Genomic DNA, 25,206 nt, shown 5'->3' on the forward strand with positions numbered 1-25,206 from the left:
AGGTAGCAAAAGCAAGCGGGAAATTGGTTGATGGGAAGCTTTTAAAATCCAACAAAAGGCAACTAAAAATGCTATAAGAAGGGAAAAGATTAACTAAGTGGGCAAACTAGCCAATAACATAAAGCAGGATACCGAAAATGTTTCAGTTATATAAAGATTAAAGGGAGGTGAGAGTTGATATTGGGTCACTGGTAAATGATGCTTTGCATCTGTCTTCATTGTGGAAGACACTAGCAGAATGCCAGTGGTCCATGAGTGTCAGGGAGCAGGACTGAGTGCCATTGCTATTACAAAGGTCTTCAGGTGGATAAGTCACCTGGACCACATTGCAAAATCCTGAGAGAAGTTGAAGAGATTAACGGATGCATTGGTCAGGATCTTTCAAAAATCATTTGATTCTGGCATGGTCCCAGAGGACTGGAAGATTGCAAATGTCACTCCACTCTTAAGGGAGGAAGGTAAAAGAAAGGAAATTATATGCCAGTTAGCCTAACCTCAGTGGTTGGGAAAGTGTTGGGGTCTATTATTGAGGTACTTGGAGACTAATGATAAAATAAGTCAAGGTCAGCATGGTTTCTGTAAAGGGAAATCTTGCCTGACAAATCCATTAGAGTTCTTGGAGGAAGTAACAAGCAGGGTGGACAAAGGAGTGGCAGTGGATGTCATTCACTTGGATTTTCAGAATACATATGATAAGGTGCCACACGAGGCACCTTACAAGATAAAATCCTATGGCACTACAGGAAAGATAGTGACATGGATAGAGTAATGGCTGACAGTCACTGTAAGGTTAGGTTGAGAGTATTCGGGCAGTGGGCGAATCAGCCCTCTTGTGCTTTTTGATCTCGTCACTTGAGACCTTTTCTGGTTGGCTGCTGGCGACTAGTGGTATTCCTCAGGGGGTCAGTATTGGAACCACTAATTTTCATATTGTTTGTCAGTGATTTGGATAATTGATTTGATGGCTTTGTGGCAAAGTTTGCGGATGATATGAAGATAGGTGGAGGGTAGGTAGTGCTGAGAAAGCAATGCGATTGCAGCAGGACTTAAAACAAACTGGAGGAGGTAAGAAGGTAAGAAGGAATTTTTTTAGCCAGAGAGTAATGAATCTGTGGAATGCTCTGCCACAGACTGCGGTGGAGGCCAAGTCTGTGTGTATATTTAAGGCACAAGTTGATTGTTTCCTGATCGGGCAGGGCATCAAAGGCTATGGCAAGAAGGCAGGTGTATAGGGTTGAGTGGGATCCAGGATCAACCATGATGGAATGGCGGAGCAGATTCAATAGGCTGAATGGCCTAATTCTGCTTCCATGTCTTACAGTCTGATGATTTCAATCAAACTGGAGTTTCTTCAGCCACTTCACATATGGAGAGATAACCATCAAGTATCTAATATGGATTGGGTGATTTTTGATTCCCTTGAGAGTAGTACTTGAAGCATTGAGCAGTGATGTTCAATTACCATATCAAATAAACCACATTTGGCCTCTGAATTGGAAGTCAGGAGAGTAGTTGAGAGCAAGTATTTTCTCCTCAAATCGTCAAGCAGCATTTGCACTACCCATTTCCCTCCACTACTACCTGCTTGCCACTCAGTTCTGGAAAGATTCAGGATTTGGGCATAAATCAGCAGAATGCATTATAAGCAATGAACAGTTAATCCTGTTCTCAAGCATCACATATAGCATTTACCTTTACATCCACAGCAGCGGATAAAGAAGTTGAGCAGCTCCAGCAAAGCAGTCTCCCTGTCCTGCTTATAAAATTCCAACCATTCATCAACTAGTGTCTGTGGGTGTGACAGTTAAACACAAGTAGCTTTAGTACATGCATTGTACTCCCAGCTAACAGTTATTCACTACTTTCTTTACCATAATTAGGTATGTTCTTCCTTAAATTCCACATTAATGAACTCTGGATTATTAGCGCAACAATTTCACTACTGTGTTGTATCATTGTGGCTCCAAACTTGGTTGTATTTTTTTTTAGGTTTTTAGGGTTGGTTTTGGGACAACGTGGGGAGTTGTAGAGAAATTAGAATTTAGGGACATGGATGAGGGGGAGGTAGAAGAGATGTAAATGAAGAGTCAGGCCAGGAGTCAGAGCTTAGATTGGAATGATCTGTGGTAGGTCAGTGTTCCCCCCATGGCTGGATGTCAGGTCATCAAGCATTGAAATGTAGACCAGCAATCCCTGGGGTCAATGTTAGAGGTCAGCAGGATCCATGCTGGTCTTAGGGCTGGTGACCCCCGAGATCAAGAAATCCCAGGATCAGAGGTCCATGCATGCATACACAAAGACCAGTGACCCTCCAGGTTGGTGAATTGTTTAGAGGCCCATGTAAATCCAGAGTTCGGGACCCAGAATTCAAAGCTGAAGTCAATGAGTCTGGAAGCCAAGGCCCGATGGTTGGTCCCTGGGTCAGTGTGCCCATGTGTTGGAGCCTGATATGAGAGTCTGGGCTAGGGGCAACCACACAGGTTGGCTAATCCTGGTGTGACAGCCCACCTAAGTCTGGATTTTGAGGCCCAGAGTTCAAAGTCAAAGGTCAAAGACCAAAGTCAGCGAGTACGGAAGTCAAGGCCTGATGTCTGCAAGTCCGAGATGGAGGCCCAAAAGTCCTGAGATTGTGTGAGTCCATCTGTGTGCGCGCATGCATGTATGTGTGCAAAGGGGCTTCTCACTTTGGTCTGGTTTCAAACTAACAAGTATACCTTTTATCCTCTCCCGCCCTCTGCAACTTAAATTTGTTTTCTCACATTTCCAGTTTTAACACATAGGGTCTTTGACTTGAAATGTGGTTTGTTTTATCTTTTCACAAGTGCTCCTGGCATTTCCAGCATTTTCTGTCTTTATAGTTGTACTGCGTATGTTAATTCAAAATGGGTTGTTTGTTAAAAGTAAAACTGCTTCTTTGTTATGCTAACTGGAGAGAGAGTGTTATCTGGCTTAGCATTCTCGAAGCTTCTCGCAGTCTGCTTAGGTTTATAATTGCTGATAACGGGATTGTATTCATTTGTTAACCAATGGGGTTAGATGTCATTTTTTTCTTGTGGATCTGGGAGCGGGGTTTTCACGGTCTTTTGGGAGAGCGGGGAAGACGCCGAAGAAAGTGGATGTGTGCTGCACTGCTCAGTCGATCACCTCGGGTGGTCCCAGGTGCGAGGTCATGGAGGTCGGAGGAAAGCGGACGGTGATCGAACGGTTCGATGGTTAAGCTCCAATGATGTGCACTAAATTGACTGAACTCTGATAAGTTTGGTGCCTTTTACTTTATTTTCTTTTCCTTCATATATACTGTATTGTTAGTAATCATTCAGTTCTAGTAAAATCTTTAAAGTATATTCCATAACTGTATTTGGTGTGAGTTTGATATTGTGTGCGCGACGCTGCGTTAACTTGGGTTCCACAGTAGCTGCGTATACGGGAGGCTGTGTTGGCGAGTGGCTGGAAGTTTCCCCTAGACATATACCAGCCTGTCATGTAAGGGTTACATAGTGTTGGTATTCTTATTTGCCAGTCACATCTTCAAGAACCTTTCTTCTCAATGCTGGCTGATATGCATCTTAACAGGATTTCTGTGCCATCCTTTCCCCCTTCCACACCCCCAAGAAACCATCTTTTCTCACACTACATTTCCTCATAACGAAACCAAGTTCAGATGGTTCACTCCAATAGCTTCCAATCCCACAAAAAAAAAGAGATGGAATTCACTTCATGCACTGACCTGCATGGCACTCTTTGCCAACTTTACTGCTTCAAATAAGTTGTTGGCTTCTTTTTGTTGTCTTTCAATGGAACTTTTCAACGTTAATGACTGTGTTGGTTTCCTAGATGACTGAAAATGCAATAAACATTTATTCCATGTGCTAGTTGAAAATAATTTACTTTATCCCACACTTCTTAATTTATAGCCTCCTAGGTGAGAAGCAGGTACATTTTTTAAATGTGGTTAAAGTTCTTCTCAGCAAGTTTCATATACCCTGCAACATATGTTTTGAATGGATAATTCTCTTCTTCTCTAGATCATACAGCACTGAAACAGACCCAGCAAGCCCACCATGCAAACTGATTAAGCACTTACCAATACTAAACCTACTTTATTCTCCCCTGATGCCTCTTATGCTGAATTATAGGTTAATTGTCCACTGTAAATGCAGTACCTATAAAAAGTATTCAGCTCCCCACAGAAGTTTTCATGTTTTATTGTATTACAACATTGAATCACAGTGGACTTAATTTGGCTTTTTTGACACTGATCAACAGAAAGAGACTCTTTCGTGTCAAAGTGAGAACAAATTTTATATAAATTGGTTTAAATTTTTACAATTATTAAACACCAAATAATTAAATGTGTAATTACTAACAACTCTTCAAATCAGTATTTAGTAGATGCACCTTTGGCAGCAACTATAGCCTTGAGTCTAAGTCAGGGATGGCCAACCTAGGGCGCATGCGCCAAAAGCGGCGCATTGGATGATTAGAAGTGGCGCATTGCACCCCAGTGATAATAATAAAGTAAGCCTACTCATGCAAAATGTATTAACCAAAAACCGATTTGTAGAAAAAAAAATCTGTAACAGGAATTCAAGTAGCTTAGAGCTAGAAATGGGTTTTACTGAGAATAAGTCTAATACTTAGCAATTATTTTTAGCGATTTTATTATTTCGTGCACATCTTTTGGCAAATGTCATCTTCTTTCACATTAATCTGTTTTCAATTTAAAAAATGTTCAATGAGTCAAACTAGGGAAGAAGGACTTTTGTTCTGCAGTCGTTCCATAACTGTTGAATACAAGTTTGATACTTGTTTGATCCCGAGGCACCAGGCGTCTGCACCAGCGGTGTTTTGCAGGTTTTTGCAGTCAGTTTACAATTGACACTTGTGCACTACAGAATTGTGCTTTGTTCGTCCTTTGTGAACATTTGCAGTTTTGTACTTTTTCGAAAATTAAGCCTTGTTTTTACATTCAGTTACCCATCACAGTGCAAAAGAAAATGAGCAAAAGAAAAGCAGTAAGCAATAGTAAGCCTATATTCAATGAACAGAGGGAAAGTGAGTTCTTATTTATAGCGGGTCTGTCAGGAAAACCATTGTGCATTGTTTGTGAAAACACTTTCTCACATAATAGAAGACGTGATCCTAATGGATACTATAAAACACAACATCAGACTGAAATAGAAGGAAAACTGAAGGTAGTGCTTGGGTCTGAGTTACGGAAAGAATATGTGATTAAGGAAAAAGGAAGAAATCAAAAGAAGACAAAATATATTTGTTAGAAGTCTCATTAAGGTAAGTAATGTTTGTCTTGGTTTTATATTAAATCAATATTTCATGTAAAAATGCTAAATATGTCTGCATTTTAATATTTTTTACAAGAATTGAATGGGGGTACAAGAATTATATGGCGCATCTGAATTCGTGTGTGAAAAAATTGATGCATGGAATGTAAAAGGTTGGCCACCCCTGGTCTATTTGGATAGGTCTTTCTCAACATTGCACATTCAGATACTACAATTTTTCCCCATTCTTTACAAAACTGCTCAACCTCTGTCATATTACACGTGAATTGTGAATGAACAGCCCTTTTCAATTCCAGCCACATATTCTCAATTGGATAGAGGTTTGGACTCTGACTTGCCACTCCAGGACATTAACTTTGTTGTTTTTAAGCCGTTCCTGTGTGGCTTTGGCTTTATGCTTGGGGTCATTGTCTTGCTGGAAAGCACATCTTCTGCTGCAGTGAAGCAGGCCCTGGAAGTGATGCAGGCACCACCATACTCCATGGTTGGGGTGGTGTGTTTTGATGAATGCAGTGTTTGGCTTACGTCAAACATAACATTAAGTCTGATGGTCATAAAGTTCAATTTTGGTTTCATCAGACTATACAGCCTTCATGGTGTAGTTTTTGCCAGGATACTGACTCACCAGCAGCTGGACCTTTCAGATACAAATGTATTTTCCTACAATCAAATTATAACAGCTTGATTACACACTAGTCTCCAAAAACAGATCTCCATTCAATTATATAATTGGCTGCACCAGTGATGATTTACTATAGAGGTAAATACTTAAGCAATCAATTATTTTGTTTTATAATTGTAATTAATTTAGAATACTTTGTAGAAATCTATTTTCACTCTGACAAGTCTTTTTCTGTTGATCAGTGTCAAAGAAGCCAAATTAAATCTACGTGCAGTTCTAGCATTACACTCATATTCTGTACGTGCTGAGAAACGAAAATGTCATCTTAACCACAAATCTTCTCTTTCTGCTGCTAACACCACTTTCCCCACTTTTGAGGCTGCCAGACTTTATCTGTTGCCTTGTCACCTTTTACACTACAGTGGAGACAGTCTCAGCTTCTCAAAGACTGTTCCTCAGAGGCCCAGCCTTCATTGCTTCCACTGTTACTTGATCCTCATCGGCTTCCACAACATCTATTAAGTTCCAAATATCAGTTTACAAATAAAAATTCTATAGTTTTTAACCCTTTTTGAAACTCCCCCAGCTCTGCCCCTTGCTCGTTTCACGATGTATTCTTTAAACTTTCCACTATCTGCCTCCATCTACTCCTCTAGTTCTCAAATGGCATGTCATCTTATATTATTAAAAGCAATATATATAAATCAGTAACAATCAAGCCAATGAAAAGTCTACTCCCAAATGCCAGGAACCACCTCTTAATCCAGCACTCACCTGCAAGGCAGCTTTAGGCTGTTTAATTGTCACAGACAGGTCGCTGACTTCTTGGTCACTATCCTGCCACATCTGCCGACTTTTTTTTCCTGTTGACTGATTACTTTCTGCCAACACTCGCTTTGGTCTCTTTGAAAGCTGCCAATAGATTGTGAGGATGAGATACAACGGGTATTGCAGGTAATTTAACAAAATTAAACACAAAGCATTACTGTACAGGAGGAAGGCAAATGATCTGACTTGTCTATACTGGTTTAATTCTCAGGAAGAATTCCCCCCCCCCCCATTCCATTACTTTTCATATAATACTATCAGCGTGTCCTTGATTAACTTCTACATTAAGTATATCCATGCTATTTATCATAACTGTTCTATAGTGGCAGGTTCTACTTTGCACCAACGTCATGAAGTGCCTTTCCCGATACGCATAGATCCTGCATCTTAGAATCCCCTTCAAAAAGTACCCAGTACTGATATTAGATTCACCAGCCTACTGTTTCCTGGCTTATTCTTGCAGGCCTTAGGTCATGAACTTATCAATCACCCCTGCTGTGGACCACCTGGAGGTCCAAGACACTCTCGTTACATAAACATGCATTTCAACTCTGATAATGCAGAAAGTTGAAGTTAATAACTCATCTCCTTCTACCTTAGGCCACAAACTTATCAATCACCATTCTTAAAAGCAAAAGTGAGGACATACTATATAGTAAAAATTAGTGGGAAGCTTTTAAAAACCAACAGAAGGCAACTAAAAATCAATAAGGAGAGAAAAGGTGAAATATAAAGGTAAGCTAGTCAATAATATAAGAGAAAATACCCAAAAGTTTTTTTTTCAGATATATAAAGAATAAGAGAGGCAACAGTGGATATTGGGCCACTGAAAAATGATGCCAGAGAAGCAAAGAAATGTTCAATGAACTTAAGTATTTTGGACCTGGATCAGATGGAATACACCTGAGGGATCTAAAGGAGGTAGCTGAAGAGATTGTAGAGGCATTAGTTGTGATCTTTCAAGAATCACTAGATTCTGGTATGGTTCCAGAGGTGCAAACCGTCTTTGGTGTCCTAGTGGAGATCCTCCAAAGGTTAACTTGCAGGTTGAGTCATTAAGGAAGGCAAATGCGATATTAGCATTCATTTCAAGAGGACTAGATGTCAAAAGATGTAACACTAAGACCTTATAAGGCATTGGTCAGACCACATTTGGAGTATTATGAAGTTTTGAACCACATATCTAAAAAAAAAGGATGTACTGATATTGGAGTGGATCCAGAGCTTTTATGGGATTCATACCAGGAATTAAAGGGTTAATATGAGGTATTTGTTGATGCTCACTGGAATGCAGAAGAATGAGGGGAGGATTTAATTGAAAGCATCTGAATAATGAAAGACATAGATAGAATGGACATGGAGAGGATGTTTCCAATTGTGAGACCAGAGGGCACTGCCTCAGAATAGAATGGCACTTTAGAGCAGAGATGAGGTGGAACTTCTTTAGCCTGAGGATGATGAATCTGTGAAATTCACTGTTACTGGCAACCATGGATGCAAGTCATTGGGTATACTTAAAGCTGAGTTGAATAGGTTCTTGATTAGTGAGGATGTCTGGGATAAGGCAAGAGAATCGGGTTGAGAGGGAAAATAAATCAGATGTGATCAAATGGCAGAGCACCCTTGATGGGCTGAATGGCCTAATTTCTACTCCTAGGTCTTCTGGACTACCAGGTTGGGTCCATATTTCTTGGAGTTTAGAAGAATGGTTAAAGGGAGAGCATGAGCAGGCTAAGACTTTATTCCCTGGAATGTAGATTTTCTAAAAATTATTTTTAGAAATACAGCATAGTAACAGGCTCTTCCAACCAGGTGAGTGCCTGCTACCCAATTACACCCAGATAACTAAATTGTGTGTTCAATGTTTTGATCATTATAGACACTTGGTCGAGACAGGACTGGATACTTAATTTTTCTGCCTGTTGATGTTTTAGAAAAGGCAGAGAAAGAATCTGGGTGGGTGGGGGAGTTGTGTTACATAGCAGGGACAATATAACAGCTGTACCCAGATGGGACTCATCCACTGAGTCCATAAGGATAGAATGCAAACATAAAAAGATAAGTCACATTGATGGGATTATATTGCAAATGACACCACCCACCCTGATTGCTATTGTGACACTGAGGAACAATTATGCAGACAGATTAGGGGAAGTGCAAAAGCAACAGGGTGTTCATGTGGGTGACTACAACCTCCCCACTATAGACCTGGACTTATTTAGTGCAAGAGGTTTAGATGAAGCAGAGTTTATTAAATGCATCCAAGAGGTTTCTTAAATCAGTATGTAGATAGGTCAACCAGAGGAGGGCCATACTGGACCTGGTGTTGGGAAATGAACATGGGCTGACATTTCAGTGAGAGAAGAGGTAGGAGCAGTGATCTCAACTTAAGTTTTCAAATAACTACGAATAAGGGTAAGTATGGACCTTGTGGGAGAGTATTATTGGGCATGGCAAATTACAAGAGTATTAGGCAGGAACTAGGAGAGAATTAGGAACACCTGCTGTGGAAAAGTCTACATCTGACAAATGGAGGCTGTTTAAAACCAATGCATGACAGATATGCTCCCATAAGGAAAAGAATGGCAGAGTACGGGACCCTGGAATTACTTGAGAAGTGGTGAATTTAGTCAAAAATAAAAAAGGAAGCAATACAAGTTTTAGCATGCTAAAATTAAAAAAAAGCCCTATGGAGGTTAATAAAGCCAGAAAATAACTCAAGAAGGGAATTAGGAATGTCAGGGCAGGACCATGTAAAGTTCTTTTCCAGCAGGAAAACATACATACAACAAAAGCAAGTGGATAACTGGTGGGGGGAGGAGGGAACATGGAGGATGTGGGAGGGGTCCTAAATGAGTATTTTGCATCATCATTTACCAGAGAATAGAGGACAGAGAGATTACTGTGAAGCATGCTAATGCACTACGGCATTTCAGATTAAAAAAGGCACTGCTGGGTCTCCTGAAGATTGTTAAGATGATTAAGTTCCCTGGACCCGACTGTATGAGTTAAGGCAATAAATGACTTGGACGAAGAAGTAGAAGGATGAGTTAGTGAGTTTACAGATGACACGAAGGTTGTTGTTAAGATGGTATAAAAAGTTGTTATAGGTTACAACAGAACATTGATAGGATGTCGAACTGGGCTGAAAAATGGCAGGTCGAGTTCAACACAGATAAGTGTGAAGTGATACACTTTGGAAGGTTGAACTAGAAGGCAAAGTACAGGGTTAATGGCAGGATTCTTAGCTCTGTGGAGAACAGAGAGATCTTGGAGTCCATATCCAAAGATCCCTCAATGTTGTCATGCAAGTTGATAGTGTAGTCAGGGGTGGCGGACTCCAAACCAGGCTGAAACACAGAGTAAGGAGACCCCCTCTACCAAGCACCTTGTTTGCAAATGTACAGCTACTGGAGAAAAAAAATTGAGGATCTGAAGGCAAGATTGCTACATCAGAGGGAAATGAGCAATTGCTGTGTTCTAATCTAGATATGGCTTACTCCCAGCATGCCAGATACAATGATCAGATCCAAAGACTTCTTGATTCACGGGATGGACTGAACTGCTGATTCGGAAAAGGCAAAAGGTGTCGCGTCTGTTTCACGATGAACACCTAATGGTCAAATGCCATCCATTCTATTTGTCTAGGGAGTTCTCCTCCATAATGCTGACCAATGGCCAACTATAATCAAACACTTGAGATACTGCACGATGTTGCTACAAACAAAAAACAGTCCATCCCAAAACATTTCAAATCATAGTTGGGAACTTCAACCAGGCTTGTTTGAAGAAAACCCTGCCTGGTTACTATCTGCATATAGCCTGTAGCACCAGAGATCCTACCGTTATCTGATAACGAATGCCTACTGTTCCACTTGATCACTTGGCTGTCCTTCTCCTACCTGCATATAGGCAGAGGCTAAAGAGCAAATTCCAGAGACAAGGACAAAGAGATGGTTGCGGGAGGCAGTGGCTATGGGGTTCCCTTGAGTTGGTGGATTGGGCCATATTCAAGGACTCATTTGTGGATCTGAATGAATACACCATGGTTGACATAGACTTTATTAAAATAGTTGTAGATGAGTGTGCTCAACAAGGTAATTCAGAGCTTTCCCCAACCAGAAGCCCTGGATGAACCATGAGCTCCGCAATCTGCTGAAGGGCCAGGTCAGAGGCTTTCAAGTTAAATGACCAAGAAAGTTACAGGGGATCTAGGAATGATCTCCAGAAAGCTATCTCACAGGCAAGCTAGCAATTTCGGACTAAACTTGAATCAATTAAAAATGCTCGACAGTTGTGGCATGGCTTGAATGTTAACACCTCCTATAAAGTACAATCTAGTGACATAGGCAACAACAGGACTTTGCTTCCAAATGAGCTGAATGCCTTCTATGCTCGCTTTGAGTGTCAAAACATGGAGGAACCATCACAAACTCCCACAGCCCACAAAAAGCATCAGCCCAAATGGGGTACTGGTCAAGTACTAAAAATTTGTGCTGATCAATTGGTTGGAGAGTTCATTGAGATCTTTAACCTCTTGTTTTTGCAGTCCGAGGTACCTACCTGCTTCAAGCAGACTTCACTTATACCAATGCCTAAGAAGAACATGGTAACCTGCCTCAATGACTGTCATACAAGTAGCACTTACTTGTTGGTGATAAAACATACTAACTTCTGTCTGAGAAGCGACTTGGATACACTCCAATTTACCTACCAGAGCAACAGGTACCATGTCATTGGCTCTTTACTGAATCCTGGAACATCTGTACAGCAAAGGTGCAAATATCAGGATGCTCTTTATGAACTACAGCTCGGCATTCAATACCATCATCCCCTCAAAATTACTTAGTAACTTCAAGGCCTTAGCCTCAATTCCTTCTTGCACAAATGGATGCTCAATTTTCTCACTTGCAGACTCCAGCTTGTTCGGATTGGCAATAACATTTCCAACAGTCTCCATCTGCACAGGTGCACCAAAAGGCTGTGTGCTTAGCCCCTTATATTACTCACTTCCCTCTTATGACTGTGTGGCTAAGCACAACTCCAATGCAGTATACAAGATTCCTGATGACACCATGGTCGTATGCTGAATCAAAGGTGGTGATAAATCAGCATATTAGAGGGAGATTGAAAAATCTGGCTGAGTGGTGCCACAGCAACAACCTTTTACTCAATCTAAGACCAAGCTGATTATTGACTTCAGGAGGAGGAACACAGAGGTCCATGAGCCAGCCCTCATCAGAGGATCAGAGGTGGAGAGGGGCAGCAATTTTAAATTCCTTGGTGTTAGCATTTCAGAGGACCTCTCCTGGGCCCAGCATGTAAGTGTAATTACAGAGAAAAAAGCAAAGCAGCAGCTCTACATCCTTAGGAGTTTGTGATGATTTGGCATGACATCTAAAGCTTTGACAAACTTCTATAGCTGTGTGGTTGAGATTATATTTACTGACTGCACAATAGCCTGGTATGGAAGCACCAATGCCCTTCAAGTAAAATCCTACACTAAGTCCATCAGTTCATCATGTAAAGCCCTCCCCACTACCACTGAGCACATCCATACGAAGCATTGTCACAGGAAGGCAGCATCCATCATTGGGAACCCTCACTTTCCAGGTCATCCTCTCTTCTCACTGTTGCCATCACGAAGGTACAGGTGTCTCAGGGCCCACATCAGGTTCAGGAAGTTATTACCCCTCAATCATCAGGCTCTTCAAAGGGGATAACTTCCCTTGCCCATCTCTGAAATGTTCCCACAACCTATGAACTGACTTTCAATGACTCTTCATCTCATGTTCTTTATACTTAATGTCCATTTATTTATTATTTCCTTCTTTTGGTTGATTTTCCTTTCTTTTCATTGATTCAATTACAGTTATTATTCTATTACAGATTTATTGAGTATGCCTACAAGAAAATGAATCTCAGAGTTATATACAATGACATATGTACTTTGATAATAAAATACTTTTAACTTTGACTTGATTTATTAGGATTCTGCCTGGATTAGAGAGCATGGTCTGTGGAGAAAGGTGGAGCAAGTTAGAGCTTTTCTCTTTAGAGCAAAGGAAAATGATAGATGTGGTTTATATACGAGGCACAGAAAGCCAGTGGTAAACTTCCCTGGTTTTAAAAAAAAAAGGACACTCCCTTTTTACCAGGGTGGAAATGGCTAACACAAGGGGGTATAATTCTAAGGTCATTGGAGAAAATTATAGGGATGGTGCCAGAGGTAGTTTTTAAAAAAAATTAAAACAGTAACATGCTGCCAGGGGTGGTGGCAGAGGCAGATATATTAGGGACGTTTAAGAGACTCTTAGACACACAGTTGAAATATGGAGGACTGTGAACTAAAGGGCCTGTATTATGCCATGTTGTTATATGTTCTACGAGTACAAGTTTCCTGGGCCTGACTGGATGTACCACAGGTTACTGAAAAACGAAAAAAGGAGATTGCTGACCAAGATCTTTGTGTCCTGTCTAGCCATGGGCAAATCCTGGAAGACAGGCAAGTAACTATTGTTGTTCTGTTATTCAAGTATGGAAATAGAGACATTCTTAAAAACTGTAGACTAGTACATCTCATGTCAGTGGTAGGGAAGCTATTGGAGAGGATTCTTAATAATAGGATTTATGAATATTCCAAAAGCTACAGCCTAATTAGGTACAAGTTCTTTCTTATTAATTTGATTTGAGTTCTCCAAGAGGCAATGAAAGTGATTGATAAAGGTAGAGCAGTGGATGTTAAGGCTTTGGAGGGTGCACAGAAGAGGTTTACCTGAATGCTGCTAGGATTTAAGAGCACTTGCTCTTTGGATTGCTTTCTCTGGAGCACCAAAGGCAGAGGGGAGACCTAATAGAAGTTTATAAGATGAGAGACATGGATTGGAAAGTCCAAATCTTTAATCCAAGGTTGCAATGTCTAATACTAGACAGTATACATTTAAAGTGAGAGGAACAAGTTCAAAGATGAATGGCACGTTTCTTAAAAATGTGGTGGGTGTCTGGAATGTGCTGCCTTGGGTAGTAGTGAAGGCAGATATCACAGAGATGTTCAAGAGGCTCTTATATAGAAACATAAAAAGGAAGAATGGAGAGGTAAAGACATTGTGATTGTAGAAAGAATTAATTTAGCAGTTAAATTTGGCTTTTAATTCTACTGAGGATTTTTTTTTTGGAAACTGCATGGCACTTTAATGAAACAGTATATAAAAGAAAATTCTAGTTGCGTGGCAAGGAAGGCTATGTGCACAGGAGTTTTCAGTCACTCCGTGGCCATGCACCTGCATAGCTTAGAGGGAACAATGTTAATGACCCAGAAATGAGAACAATAGTACTGCCAGAAGCTACTCTGGTTTATAAGTGACAGTGTGGAACATCAATACCCTGGATTAGAAATAGCTACATCCCTATATGACATATTGACCATAATGGTTTATATATAATTATCAGTTGGTTCCAATACTTACCTGTGTATTAGATTTTGGGAGTCTGATGATCCCAGACATCTTACTGGTATCTTGATCACAGTCAACACATAGCACATCATTTTCTTTTCCCACTGACTGGTTAGACTCTGCGAGTACTCGCCTTGGTCTCCTGGACAGCTGACAACAGAACAGGAAGACAAGATTACAGACTTAACAGAGCAGAGGCTGAGATTATGTGCTGTGTTATTTATCATAGGGACGTGATAATCACCAGCAGACTAACATTTCTTCTTCTAAAATTGCATTCCAAAAGCTCTGATACACCATTGCCTTAAAGCACGTGCTCCCACAGTTCTGTTCAGTGAGCATTTTTCTCTCAGTGATATATTACTCTTCACTTATAATATCTAAGAACACATAAGTCAGCCAGTCGAGTCTGCGCCAGCTTTTTGCAGAGCAAACCAGTCAGTCCTTTTGCTCCAATTTTCCCCCAATCAAATTATAGTCATTAACCAAAGGAAATAGCTCACTTAGGAAAGATGAATATAATAAAACATCAACATCGGTTTAGGAAAATTTGCTTGGTCTTTGACAATGTAACAGGGAGAATTGCTAGAAGAGAATATGTAAATGTAGTATGCTTGGATGTCTAGAAAGCACTTCACAAGATGCCACATAAGAGGGTACTGCACAAGTTTTAAAAAAAAGCCCATGGTATCAGAGAGTGTTAGAACATTGCAAACTCTGTCTTACAATAAACAGAGTTGAAATAACCGAGTTCTTTTCAAAGGAGATGGAGGTAACCGGGGTCATTCCCAGTACTGTCAGAATTGGGTATTAGTTTTTGGTTCACTATTTGCACTAATGATCTGGAAGAATGCGAGGCTTCCAAATTTGCCAATAATACAAAAATAAATAAAGATATATTGTGAAAAGGATATTCTGATTCTGCACCAGATACCTATAGATCAAGGAGTGGACAAAAGACTGGCAAATTGAATTTAACATGTGGAAGTGTGAGACCACGCTTTGCTAAGAAATCTAATGGAAAATTATCTAAGTACAAAGTATGTATATTATATAGAACCTTGAAATTTGTCTTCTTACAATCACAAAAACAAAAAAAACCCAATAGATCCTATTTAAAAACAGTCAAAAACCTAATGTGTGGGAAAAAAAAGAAAAAGATCATGCAAAGAATAAAAAGTAAACAAATAACACTCAGAACGAAAGTGAATCCAGTTCATCAGTGCAGCCGGCTCAAGAGTAGATTAGTCCTACATGAGGTTCAAAAGCACAACTCTGAAAGGGAAGTTACAGGCTATTGATTGCAGGGATCATTGTCCATAAAAACTGTAATTAATAGAGTGGTTAGTAGATTTTTTTTCCACTGCCAGTGAAGCTTTGCTCTGTCTCACCAGTGCCATCTGAAACCAGAAAAGAGACTACAAGTGAACACAGAGGTACCTAGCAGTTCCTATGTGTGAATTACAAAATTTCAGCAGGCAGGTCCAACGTGGCAGAGTATTTTTTGGTTTTCACTGCAAAGGGGGTGGAAATTAAAAATAGGGAAGTTTTGTAGCTGGGTACAAGGCTTCATCTGAAATACTGCCAGTATGAATACAGTTTTGCTTTGCTCACCTATAACAAAAGACACTGGATACAGTACAAAAGAGATTTTCCAGGCTAATTTCTGCTATGAAAGTGTTGTCCCACCAAATGAGTTTGGGCCTGTAATCCTCAGAGTATAGAAGAGTAAGGGGTGACCACAAACATGAACCCAAGATGTAAAAAAAAACTGCCAGAGGAACTTGGGGAGGGGGCAGCAGTTCCAAACAGCTTCTGTAGAAGGGAAAGGAAGTTTCAACACTTCAGGTCAAAACACTGCGTCAGGACTGTGACAGCCAGTACAAAAAGGACAGGGACAGTGGTGAGGTAAAAGCCATAAGGCAATAAATGAAGAGAGAAGACTAATGGGCAGGAGGAACTTTTTTCCAGCACTTTGTTTCATGCTCACTTTCTTGATCACCTGGTTATCAAATTGCTGGTCAGTTTAATCATCTGGAAATTACAGCTACGTTTCCACAACAGCAATTATGAATGCAAAATACCCCATTTCTGTCAGATATTATGAAAGATTAATTTTTCAAAGGCCATCAGCTGCTACGTTTTGAATACTCACCTGTGGGACACTTTTTGGCAGATTTTCTGACTGAGGCACAGGGCTAACTTTTTGCTGTCTGTTAGACTTTAACTTCTTCGCAACTAATTTCTTCTCAGTTGCTGTTTGCCTTGGTCTCTTAGGTGACTGCAAAGACATTAGTGTGACAAAGAGAAGCTAAGTATTTAACATTTTTTCTAATACATAGCTAAATCAAGAATTCCAGTTCAACATCATCAGATTATTAGGCGAGATAGAAAATGACTAAGGTTGAAATTTTGGGCAAGAACAATTGCAGCCAAGAGAAAATGGCATGCTACAAATATTAGTAAGATATCATACGAGTTAAACTGTGGAATAAAAAAGGAAAAAAAGTTGCACCTCTGGTTCTAAACAACGAAGAGAAAAGAAAAAATCTGTAGATGGATTTGAGTGCATAAAAAAGGGTCAGTAATAACAAAAGAATTTAAAAACTCATTCAAGTTAATGGAGGCAGAAATGTTGCAAAAGTGTAGATTCCAAAAGTTTTCAATAATTTAGGAAAAACACATGTTGATTTAAATTTAGAGAATGAGGCAATGGCTCTTAATTGCATTTTGATGACATTCATAATTCATTCCATTCTATCATTAAAGAAATGGACATGTATTCCCTCAAAAATAAAAAGATTCTCATTTGGGAGGTCAGTTTCACTAGGTCAAAGTGTGTCTGAGTAAAACTTTAAGTTTCTAATACAAAGGTAAATATATGACTGTGAGGCAATGTAGAAGGGATCAGTTCAAAGGAAATCACAGTTATTGATAAGAGAAAGAATGGAATGTGCAATTTTAAAATCCATCTTCCTTACAACACCAAGGATCATATTAACAATACAAGTGAAAGCTTAGTGCCGTGAAAATGTACTCAATCCCCACAAATTTCACATTTTACTGTCTCATTTTCTAAATTTAAAATTAGATTTTGTAGAAGTATTTTTTTTTTAAGCAATGTTGTTGCATGAGTGAAGTCACTGGAGAAAAGTATACGAAGCAGCCTCTTTATTCAAAAAAAAAACCAAGATACAACAGGCATTATATTGAGACCCTTTCTGGAAAAGGTCTGCCTGGCCTAGTCCTACACATCATCTTAAGTGCTAAAAATCAAAGAAAAATTCAGGACAATTCAAAGAAATCCAGGTTTGCAATGCTTCCTTTGAAATACACCTCCCTCCTTCGCACCTATACCAAACGACACCCAAATATAACAGAAAATGGCAAATTAAAATCAGCATTGTCTACCCATTGTTCAGAGTTGTATTTTAGATTTAATCTTCAATGCATATGCTCTAACCCCAAAAAAGCCCTAACAGCAGGCGACGGTGGTGGAAGCAGATACAACAGGGTCTTTTAAGAGGCTCCTGGATAGGTACATGGAGCTTAGAAAAATAGAGGGCTATGGGTAACCCTCGGTAATTTCTAAAGTAAGTACATGTTCGGCACAGTATTGTGAGCCGAAGAGCCTGTATTGTGCTACAGGTTTTCTATGTCCCTCCTCTTGGCCATCCTGGACATAATAAATTTGTACCAGGAAAGGCCTTATCATGTACAAAAATACAAGGATTATAGACATGTGTAAATAGAAGGGATTAGTTCAGCTGGGCATTTGATTACTCAGTACAACAGAGTGGGCCAAAGGATCTGTTCCTGCGCTGTACCGTGGCACTGTATGCTAGCAAAAGGATGATTTTTCAAAAACCCTTAATCCATTCAAAAGTGTATTAATTTACCTTTGCATTAATGCTGCATATTGTGAAACTCTATGGTTTTATGATTCAAGACGTCCCTTGGAAACCAGATCAATCCCCTCACCTAAAGATAGCAGCTTACAGGGACACAGCAGGAACTCCGGCTCCCAATAATGATGCTAACTTTAAAAGCTAAGATAGTGTTACAAAGTTTGTAGTCATGGATTTCAGTCGTCCAAAGCTCCGTGAATATACCATGGAACTCATAAGACAAAATTCTATTTAATCTGCCAGCAGCAGAATAAATAGTGGTGCTCAATAGAATAGATTCTACGGACACCAGATCTGGCGACAGCAACCTGGCCTAAACAGCTCAGTCAAGAAGTGGCAGACACAGGTGGTGTGAGAAGAAGCACAAACATGGCAAAGAGCTGGAGTGCTAGCAAGGCAGAGATAACCCTACCAGACCGGCAGTACGATCACTTTTCCTGGCCATCATCCACTTGAGATAATAAAACGGACTTACTGAGACTGAGAATGAATGCACAGAAAAAGAAGAGAAACTGTCGCATCCTCGTTTTCACCAAAATGTGGTTAAACAACAGGCCCAACTCGATGGGATGACTCTGTTCCACACAGACAGGAACTCCGTCAGGAAAATCTAAAGGAAGTGGAATCTTATGCGTACATTAGCAAAGATTGGTGCACAAACTTATCTGTAGTTAGTTGTCACTGTTCTGAGGGAATTGAGCATCTTGCAGTTAAATGCCAGCCACAGTACCTGCTCAGGGAGTTTAAAGACCACCTACACACAAAAAACTGATCACCAGTGAATGTGGCTAGGCATCAAGGGCATTACTGACTACACAAGGAAAAACAGCATCAACTGTACCAGTGACTTCTCCCTCTGATTCTCTGAACAACTTTTATGCACGCTTTGAGGCATATAATACAACTCTGGCCAAGAAAGCTATCCTCCTCCAAGGTCAGCAACCAGTCTGTAATAGAAGCAGATGTGAGATGAGCTCTGTAGAAAGTCAACCCTGTAAGGTAGCCGGAGCAGACAACATCCCAGGTCAAGTACTCAGGGAGTGTGCACACCACACCAGCTTAGTGACATCTTCAACACCTCACTCATCCAGGCTGCTGTCCCCACAGGCTTCAAATCATCCAACATCATGCACCAAAGAACTGTACACTTTCAGAAGTAAGTGACTATTGCCCAGTGGCACTGACGCCAATCACCACAAAATGCTTTGAGTGGCTGATAATGGCACATGTAAAAACGTTTCCTGCCACTTTGGCCACTTCACCAATATGTACAAATGCCATAGCACCTGTCCTGTACTTGCCCCCGATGCACATACAAAACAACGATACTTATGTCAGAATGACGATTCTGGATTTCAGCTCGGCACTCAACCATAATGATCCCACAGAACTTGGTGAACAAACTCCAACTCCTCGGTCTAAACTCACCACTGTACAAATGGGAGTTGGACTTCCTAACAGATTTTAGATACTCAGGGTGCACAACCACTTCCCATCACCCTCAAAATGTGTGCCCCCAGGGGCTGTGTGGTGAGCCCACTGCTGTACACTGTGCTCACATATAACTGCACGGACAAACACCAGAGCAATCACATCATCAACTTCGCCAATGACATGACAGTAGTAGGGCTCTTCACTAACGAGACAGTTGAAAGAAAGGAGATGGAAGAACTCGAGGTTAACCTGTTCCTCGATGTCAACAAGAGAAAGGAGATGGTTATCGACTTCAGGAGGATTTGCACCACTCACACCCCTCTCTACGTCAGCAGCACTGCTGTGGAAACCACGAGCAGTTTCTAAGCTTCTGGGAATACACATCACACACAACTTCTCAGTCCCAGAATGCATCCTACAGTCAAGAAAGCTTGCCAACACTTCCTCTTTCTGAGGAGGCTGAAGACAGCTAGACTTTGCATCATTCTAGATACACAGTAGAGAGCATTCTAACAAGCTGCATTACTGCTTGGTCTGGAAACTGTACTGCAGTGGACAGAAAGGCTCTACAACAGGTTGTCAAAACTGCCCAATGCATCACTGGCACCAGCCTGCCCACCATCAAGGACATATATACAGAAAGGTGCCAGTAACATCATAGAAAGATCCCACACACACAGCTCATAAGACTATTTGTTCCACTCCCATGAGGGAGGAAGCTACATGGTATCCACGCCAGGACTACCAAAAATTACTTTCCCCAAGAGGTAAGACTGATCAACATCTCCAAACTCCACGACTACTTTATTATTTCCTGTCAGTCACCTTTTGTACAGACTAGCGTCTTCTAATGGGCATACAATCAATGTATATAATCTATCCTATGTACTTATATCTATTGTCTTCTTTACCTTGTTTTCTTTTTGCCGTCAGATCTGGAGAAACAATTATTTTGTTCTCCTTACTTGTCTACAGGAAACGACATTAAACGATCTTGAATCACATAAATAACAGTTTAGCAATGAACTTACTATCCCCACTGCTCATTAAATTCCTCTTCAAAATCAAATTTTACTCTACTACCTGCACAACTAAAACAGCTTACCATGTTAACATTATCCACTTTGTTGAAATCCTCAAACTACCAATTATCTTGCCTCTAACCTTCATGAGAAACACCCAGTAATTGCTGTTTATAATTCACTCGCATCATCTTTTCAATCATAGTGGTTGTCTCCTGCTTTTCTTCCATTACCTTCATATCTGCCATATGTTAAAAGGACTGTCATATGTTAAAAGATTGGAGCGACTGGGCTTGTATACACTGGAATTTAGAAGGATGAGAGGGGATCTGATTGAAACATATAAGATTATTAAGGGATTGGACACGCTGGAGGCAGGAAGCATGTTCCCGCTGATGGGTGAGTCCAGAACTAGAGGCCACAGTTTAAGAATAAGGGGTAGGCCATTTAGAACAGAGATGCGGGAAAAACTTTTTCACCCAGAGAGTGGTGGATATGTGGAATGCTCTGCCCCAGAAGGCAGTGGAGGCCAAGTCTCTGGATGCATTCAAGAGAGAGTTAGATAGAGCTCTTATAGATAGCGGGGTCAAGGGATATGGGGAGAGAGCAGGAACAGGGTACTGATTGTGTATGATCAGCCATGATCACAGTGAATGGCGGTGCTGGCTAGAAGGGCCGAATGGCCTACTCCTGCACCTACTGTCTATTGTCTATTGCCTTCTACAGTTCTACAATGAAATCTTCTCAAAAGTATCTAGTCTGGTTGTACAATTATTTATAGTGGCAAGAATTAGTACATTGGCTCAACAATTAGTACAACAAATTTCATGACGTATGCCTGTTATATTAAACCTGATTCTGATTCCCACTTCACCAAAACATCCAGTTGAAAAACCTCTCGTGTATTCATGTCACTTCCATTACTGACCCAACCATCCACGTATATTTGCATCTGCGTCCACCTCGACCTATAACCTTCGAGATTTAAGCATTTGTCCCACCCTGACAATAATCCACCAATGACACGCATGCCTCCTTTGAATTAAATGCTAACTTTGAGCTCTGTCCCTAAATCACTCTGCTTCTGAAAACCCAACCTGACCAAGATTTTGATCACTTATTAGCATCTCCTCAAGGCTCAGAACATTTTAGCAGAAATGGGAGAAAGTGTTGAATTTACATAGCCAAATTAAATATGCAGGTGGTTGAAAGGGTAGTAGGTGGTCTAATGGACAAGTAGAAAGAATGAAGCAATTCTAAAGATAAAAGAGAAGAAATTCATCATGAGACATTGATAGATGAAAACCTGGGAATGGAGTAACTGTGATGGGGAGAAAAGGGAATACATGAAGCTACACATAAAAGCGTAGCAACAAAATCCAGTTTGCGGGGAGGACCACAGAGAAAAGTTTTAGCTTACTGAAGTGCAGCCAGATGTAATTCGTGCTGCCCTGAGCTATGTCTGTTACTTGATAAAGAGATCACAATATTGAAAATGAAATAAATACCAGTCATGTCTGTGAGATCAAAATAGTGTAAAATATCATCTCTTGTGTTTATGGAAATTGATTGTACTTTTACTTACACAATATCCTGGCTCCTGAGAAACAATTGTTTGCAGTCCAATGGTCACTTGTTCAGAGATGGAAACAGGTTTGGCTTTGCTGAAACTCAGTAAACAAACAATAACCGGTCTGGTTCACTTACCGGTGCATGCTGTGTAATGGAAGGCAATTGCTTCTTCCCTTTCTTTAATGTCTCCTCAAAGTCACTCCCCGAGTCCGACTCTGATTCACTTGATATATCACTGGGAGAAAGAAAGGAAATGTTAGATCTAGAAATAGTTCCTGACGTTGATGGGGAATGGGGTATCTTATTGCTAATTGGTCCTCTACACCTCCTCCTTCTCCCTATACAGAGCTCTGAGCCCTTGCTCTTCCAACCTCCCAGGTTTGACCTATCTAACTACCTCTTGATAATTGATTATGAAATGATTCACTGGCAAGTTAGACAGAGTAATAGCAGAATTAAATCCTTTTTAGTGACACATGATGAATTTTGGAAGTACTAATGAAGCTAAGATTCAGTGAACCGTAGCAAGTACTCTCAAAATGCATCAGGTTGCACTAAAGGTCCTTGGGAGTATTGAGGAACAGAAGGACATTGGTACACAAATCCAAAGAACCCTCAAGGTAAAAAAAAGTAGTAAATAAAGCACGCAGAATGCCAGCCTGCATAAGCCAGGCCATAGAATATAAAACAAGGTAGTTATGGCAAAGGTTTTAAAGAGCAAAAAGCTTGAAGTGGATACAAGAAAAATTCTTTTTCATCCAGAGGTTGCATAGAATTTGAATGGTGGCGACTTTGAGAAATGTCTGTAAGAGCACAAGCAAACAAAGCTACAGACCAAATGCTGATATGGGATGCCTGATCGGCTATTGTGAATAGGATGAGCCCAAGGATCTGCTTCTATACTGCATGATTTTAGCAATCACAAGATTTGTATACAGGATGGTAGTTTGCCCTCCCACAATGGCTACCTACTCAAAGTCAGTGTCCTGTCCGACCAGCAGCTCAGCAACTTGCTCTCCACGAAAATAGGTGGGGCTGGAATACTGTGACCCTGCTCGATTCCCACGAACACCCGGAGATGAGGATGGCAGACTCTCAGAGCTCTGAGAAAGCTTTTTTGATCTCAGTATCGGCATGACTGCAACCTGTAAACCAAGTAGACTGAAATCAAAATGGTTTTTGAAGATCTATTGCTCCAAACCTCCTCCCCACACAAATCACCATCCCGTTCCATTTGATTAAGCACCAGCTCTCAGTCTCTGCCCTCCCTCCACCCACAATAAGACTCTTACCTCATCCCTTCCTTCCCTCACAGCCCATCTTTACTGCCACCCTCCCTGGTCACTCTCTCTCATTGCTAGCCTCCCACCATTCTGCCACCTGACTATACCAGTCCCATTGTACCTTCCCTATTCAAGCCCCCCCTACATCTGTCCCATCTGCCCACCCACACATCTCAGACCCCATCCATCCCAACACATTTCTCCCTATTAACACCTCCCTCCCACCTTTGTCTCTCTCCTCACCTGATCCATTCCCTCTCCCTACCCCACCGAGCCCTTCTGCCATTCACTCCTCCCCACTCAGCCTCCTGCACAACCCTGCCCATACTTGTCATGCACAATCTCCCCATAACTATCCTCTCCACGTACCTGAGCTCCCTCCATTCACTCACACTTCACCGAAACTCCGTCTACTCTTCCCTTCCAATGTCACTCCTCCTTTCTCACTTTAACTTGCTACCCCTCCTCACACCTCTCCATCACTCACCATTTCCCACTACCTCCTTCTTCCTCTCCCCTCCTTTCACTCACCTCTCTCTCTCCACCCTTCTCCCATACTCACCACCTCCCCTCCACCCCCTCATTCGCTCTCTCAATTCCCTCAACTCTACCCCATCCTTCCTTCTCACTAAGCTACACCACCACCCCCTCACCACGCAGGAGTCCCTTCCCTCTCTCATGATCCCTCCACTTCCCACCCCTCCTCCCTCAAACCCTCCATCTAACACCCCACTTCCTCTTACACACTGCTCAGCCCACTCCACACCCTTCCCCAATCCCCACCTACCACTCCTCTACTCCCTAATGCCCTCTCCCCACCTCACACCCCTCTTCCCTTGAGCCCCTTTCACACCCACTTCCCCTCCCCTCACCCACCCTCAACCCTTCACCAATCCCCTCACCCACCCCTTCACCCTCACCTCAACTCTCACACCCTCAAACCTCCCCTTCCCCGCACCCACCCCTTCACCCTCAACCCCTCCCCTCACCCACCCCTTCGCCCTCATCCCGGTCACCTTAGCCACTCTCACTCCTATCTCCCACCTCCGTCACCTCACCTTTCCTCCTTATTTACTCACCCTATTCTTACATTTACAGTACTTAATTTTATTACCCCCACCCTCTTCGTCACTCACCTTACGCTTACTCTTGCCTCCCCCGTCACTCACCTTACGCTTACTCTTGCCTCCCCTGTCACTCACCTTAGGCTTACTCTTGCCTCCCCTGTCACTCACCTTAGGCTTACTCTTGCCTCCCCTGTCACTCACCTCTTCTCTTCCCCCGTCACTCACCTCTCCCGCTCCTACTGACAGAAGCGGCTCCAAACTCTTTCTCCCGCGCGCCCAAATCTGGCGCCAACACAGTCGCGTGTGACGTCATCGCGTTTTTCACGAGCTGACGAATCGCCCATTGCTTATCCCGCCATCATTGTGACTGGCGATGTGTTGCCCTTGTGTTCGCCAGCGCCATGTTTGTAACGGGCACCGCCAGCGGAATCAAAGGGGCTAAGGGACGAGGTGGTCCCAATGCCGGACAGAGACGCGCATCTTCTGGGTAAAGAAGTCGCCCTGTTCCATGACTACTGTATCACGCACACGCTGAATCCTCGCCCCTCGTTCTCAGCACCCTAACTCCCTGTCCTGCTCACCCCAGACTCTGAGCATTCCACATAGCCAGTGGTCATACAGCTCAGGAGCAGGCTGTGTCCACGCTGACTTGACCATCAAGTACCGATCTATAGTTAACTCTTAATCAGCACTCTGTCCATGGCCCATTGTAG

The 25,206-nt window shown here is 41.6% G+C and overlaps 1 protein-coding gene across 4 annotated transcripts in view; it reads right to left on the minus strand.

The window, feature by feature from the left end:
* LOC140730947 (cohesin subunit SA-1-like) overlaps positions 1 to 24,776 on the minus strand; it is a 95,960-nt gene extending 71,184 nt beyond the window's left edge. For 3 of the 4 annotated variants that reach the window (XM_073052046.1, XM_073052047.1, XM_073052044.1), the window contains exons 1-8: positions 24,719 to 24,776; positions 23,116 to 23,288; positions 22,279 to 22,378; positions 16,363 to 16,488; positions 14,220 to 14,357; positions 6,700 to 6,837; positions 3,728 to 3,838; positions 1,693 to 1,789 (exon numbers count right to left, since the gene is read on the minus strand). In XM_073052046.1, coding sequence (XP_072908147.1) covers positions 1,693 to 1,789; positions 3,728 to 3,838; positions 6,700 to 6,837; positions 14,220 to 14,357; positions 16,363 to 16,488; positions 22,279 to 22,378; positions 23,116 to 23,279 — 874 coding nt within the window. In that variant the 5' untranslated portion in view covers positions 23,280 to 23,288; positions 24,719 to 24,776. Of the gene's footprint in view, positions 1 to 1,692; positions 1,790 to 3,727; positions 3,839 to 6,699; positions 6,838 to 14,219; positions 14,358 to 16,362; positions 16,489 to 22,278; positions 22,379 to 23,115; positions 23,289 to 24,694 lie in introns of all 4 variants that reach the window. The other variant, XM_073052045.1, reaches the window with a different exon arrangement.
* Positions 24,777 to 25,206: the final 430 nt, after the last annotated feature.

Source organism: Hemitrygon akajei, chromosome 7 (assembly GCF_048418815.1).
Source record: "Hemitrygon akajei chromosome 7, sHemAka1.3, whole genome shotgun sequence".
NCBI classification, from domain to species: Eukaryota; Metazoa; Chordata; class Chondrichthyes; order Myliobatiformes; family Dasyatidae; genus Hemitrygon; species Hemitrygon akajei.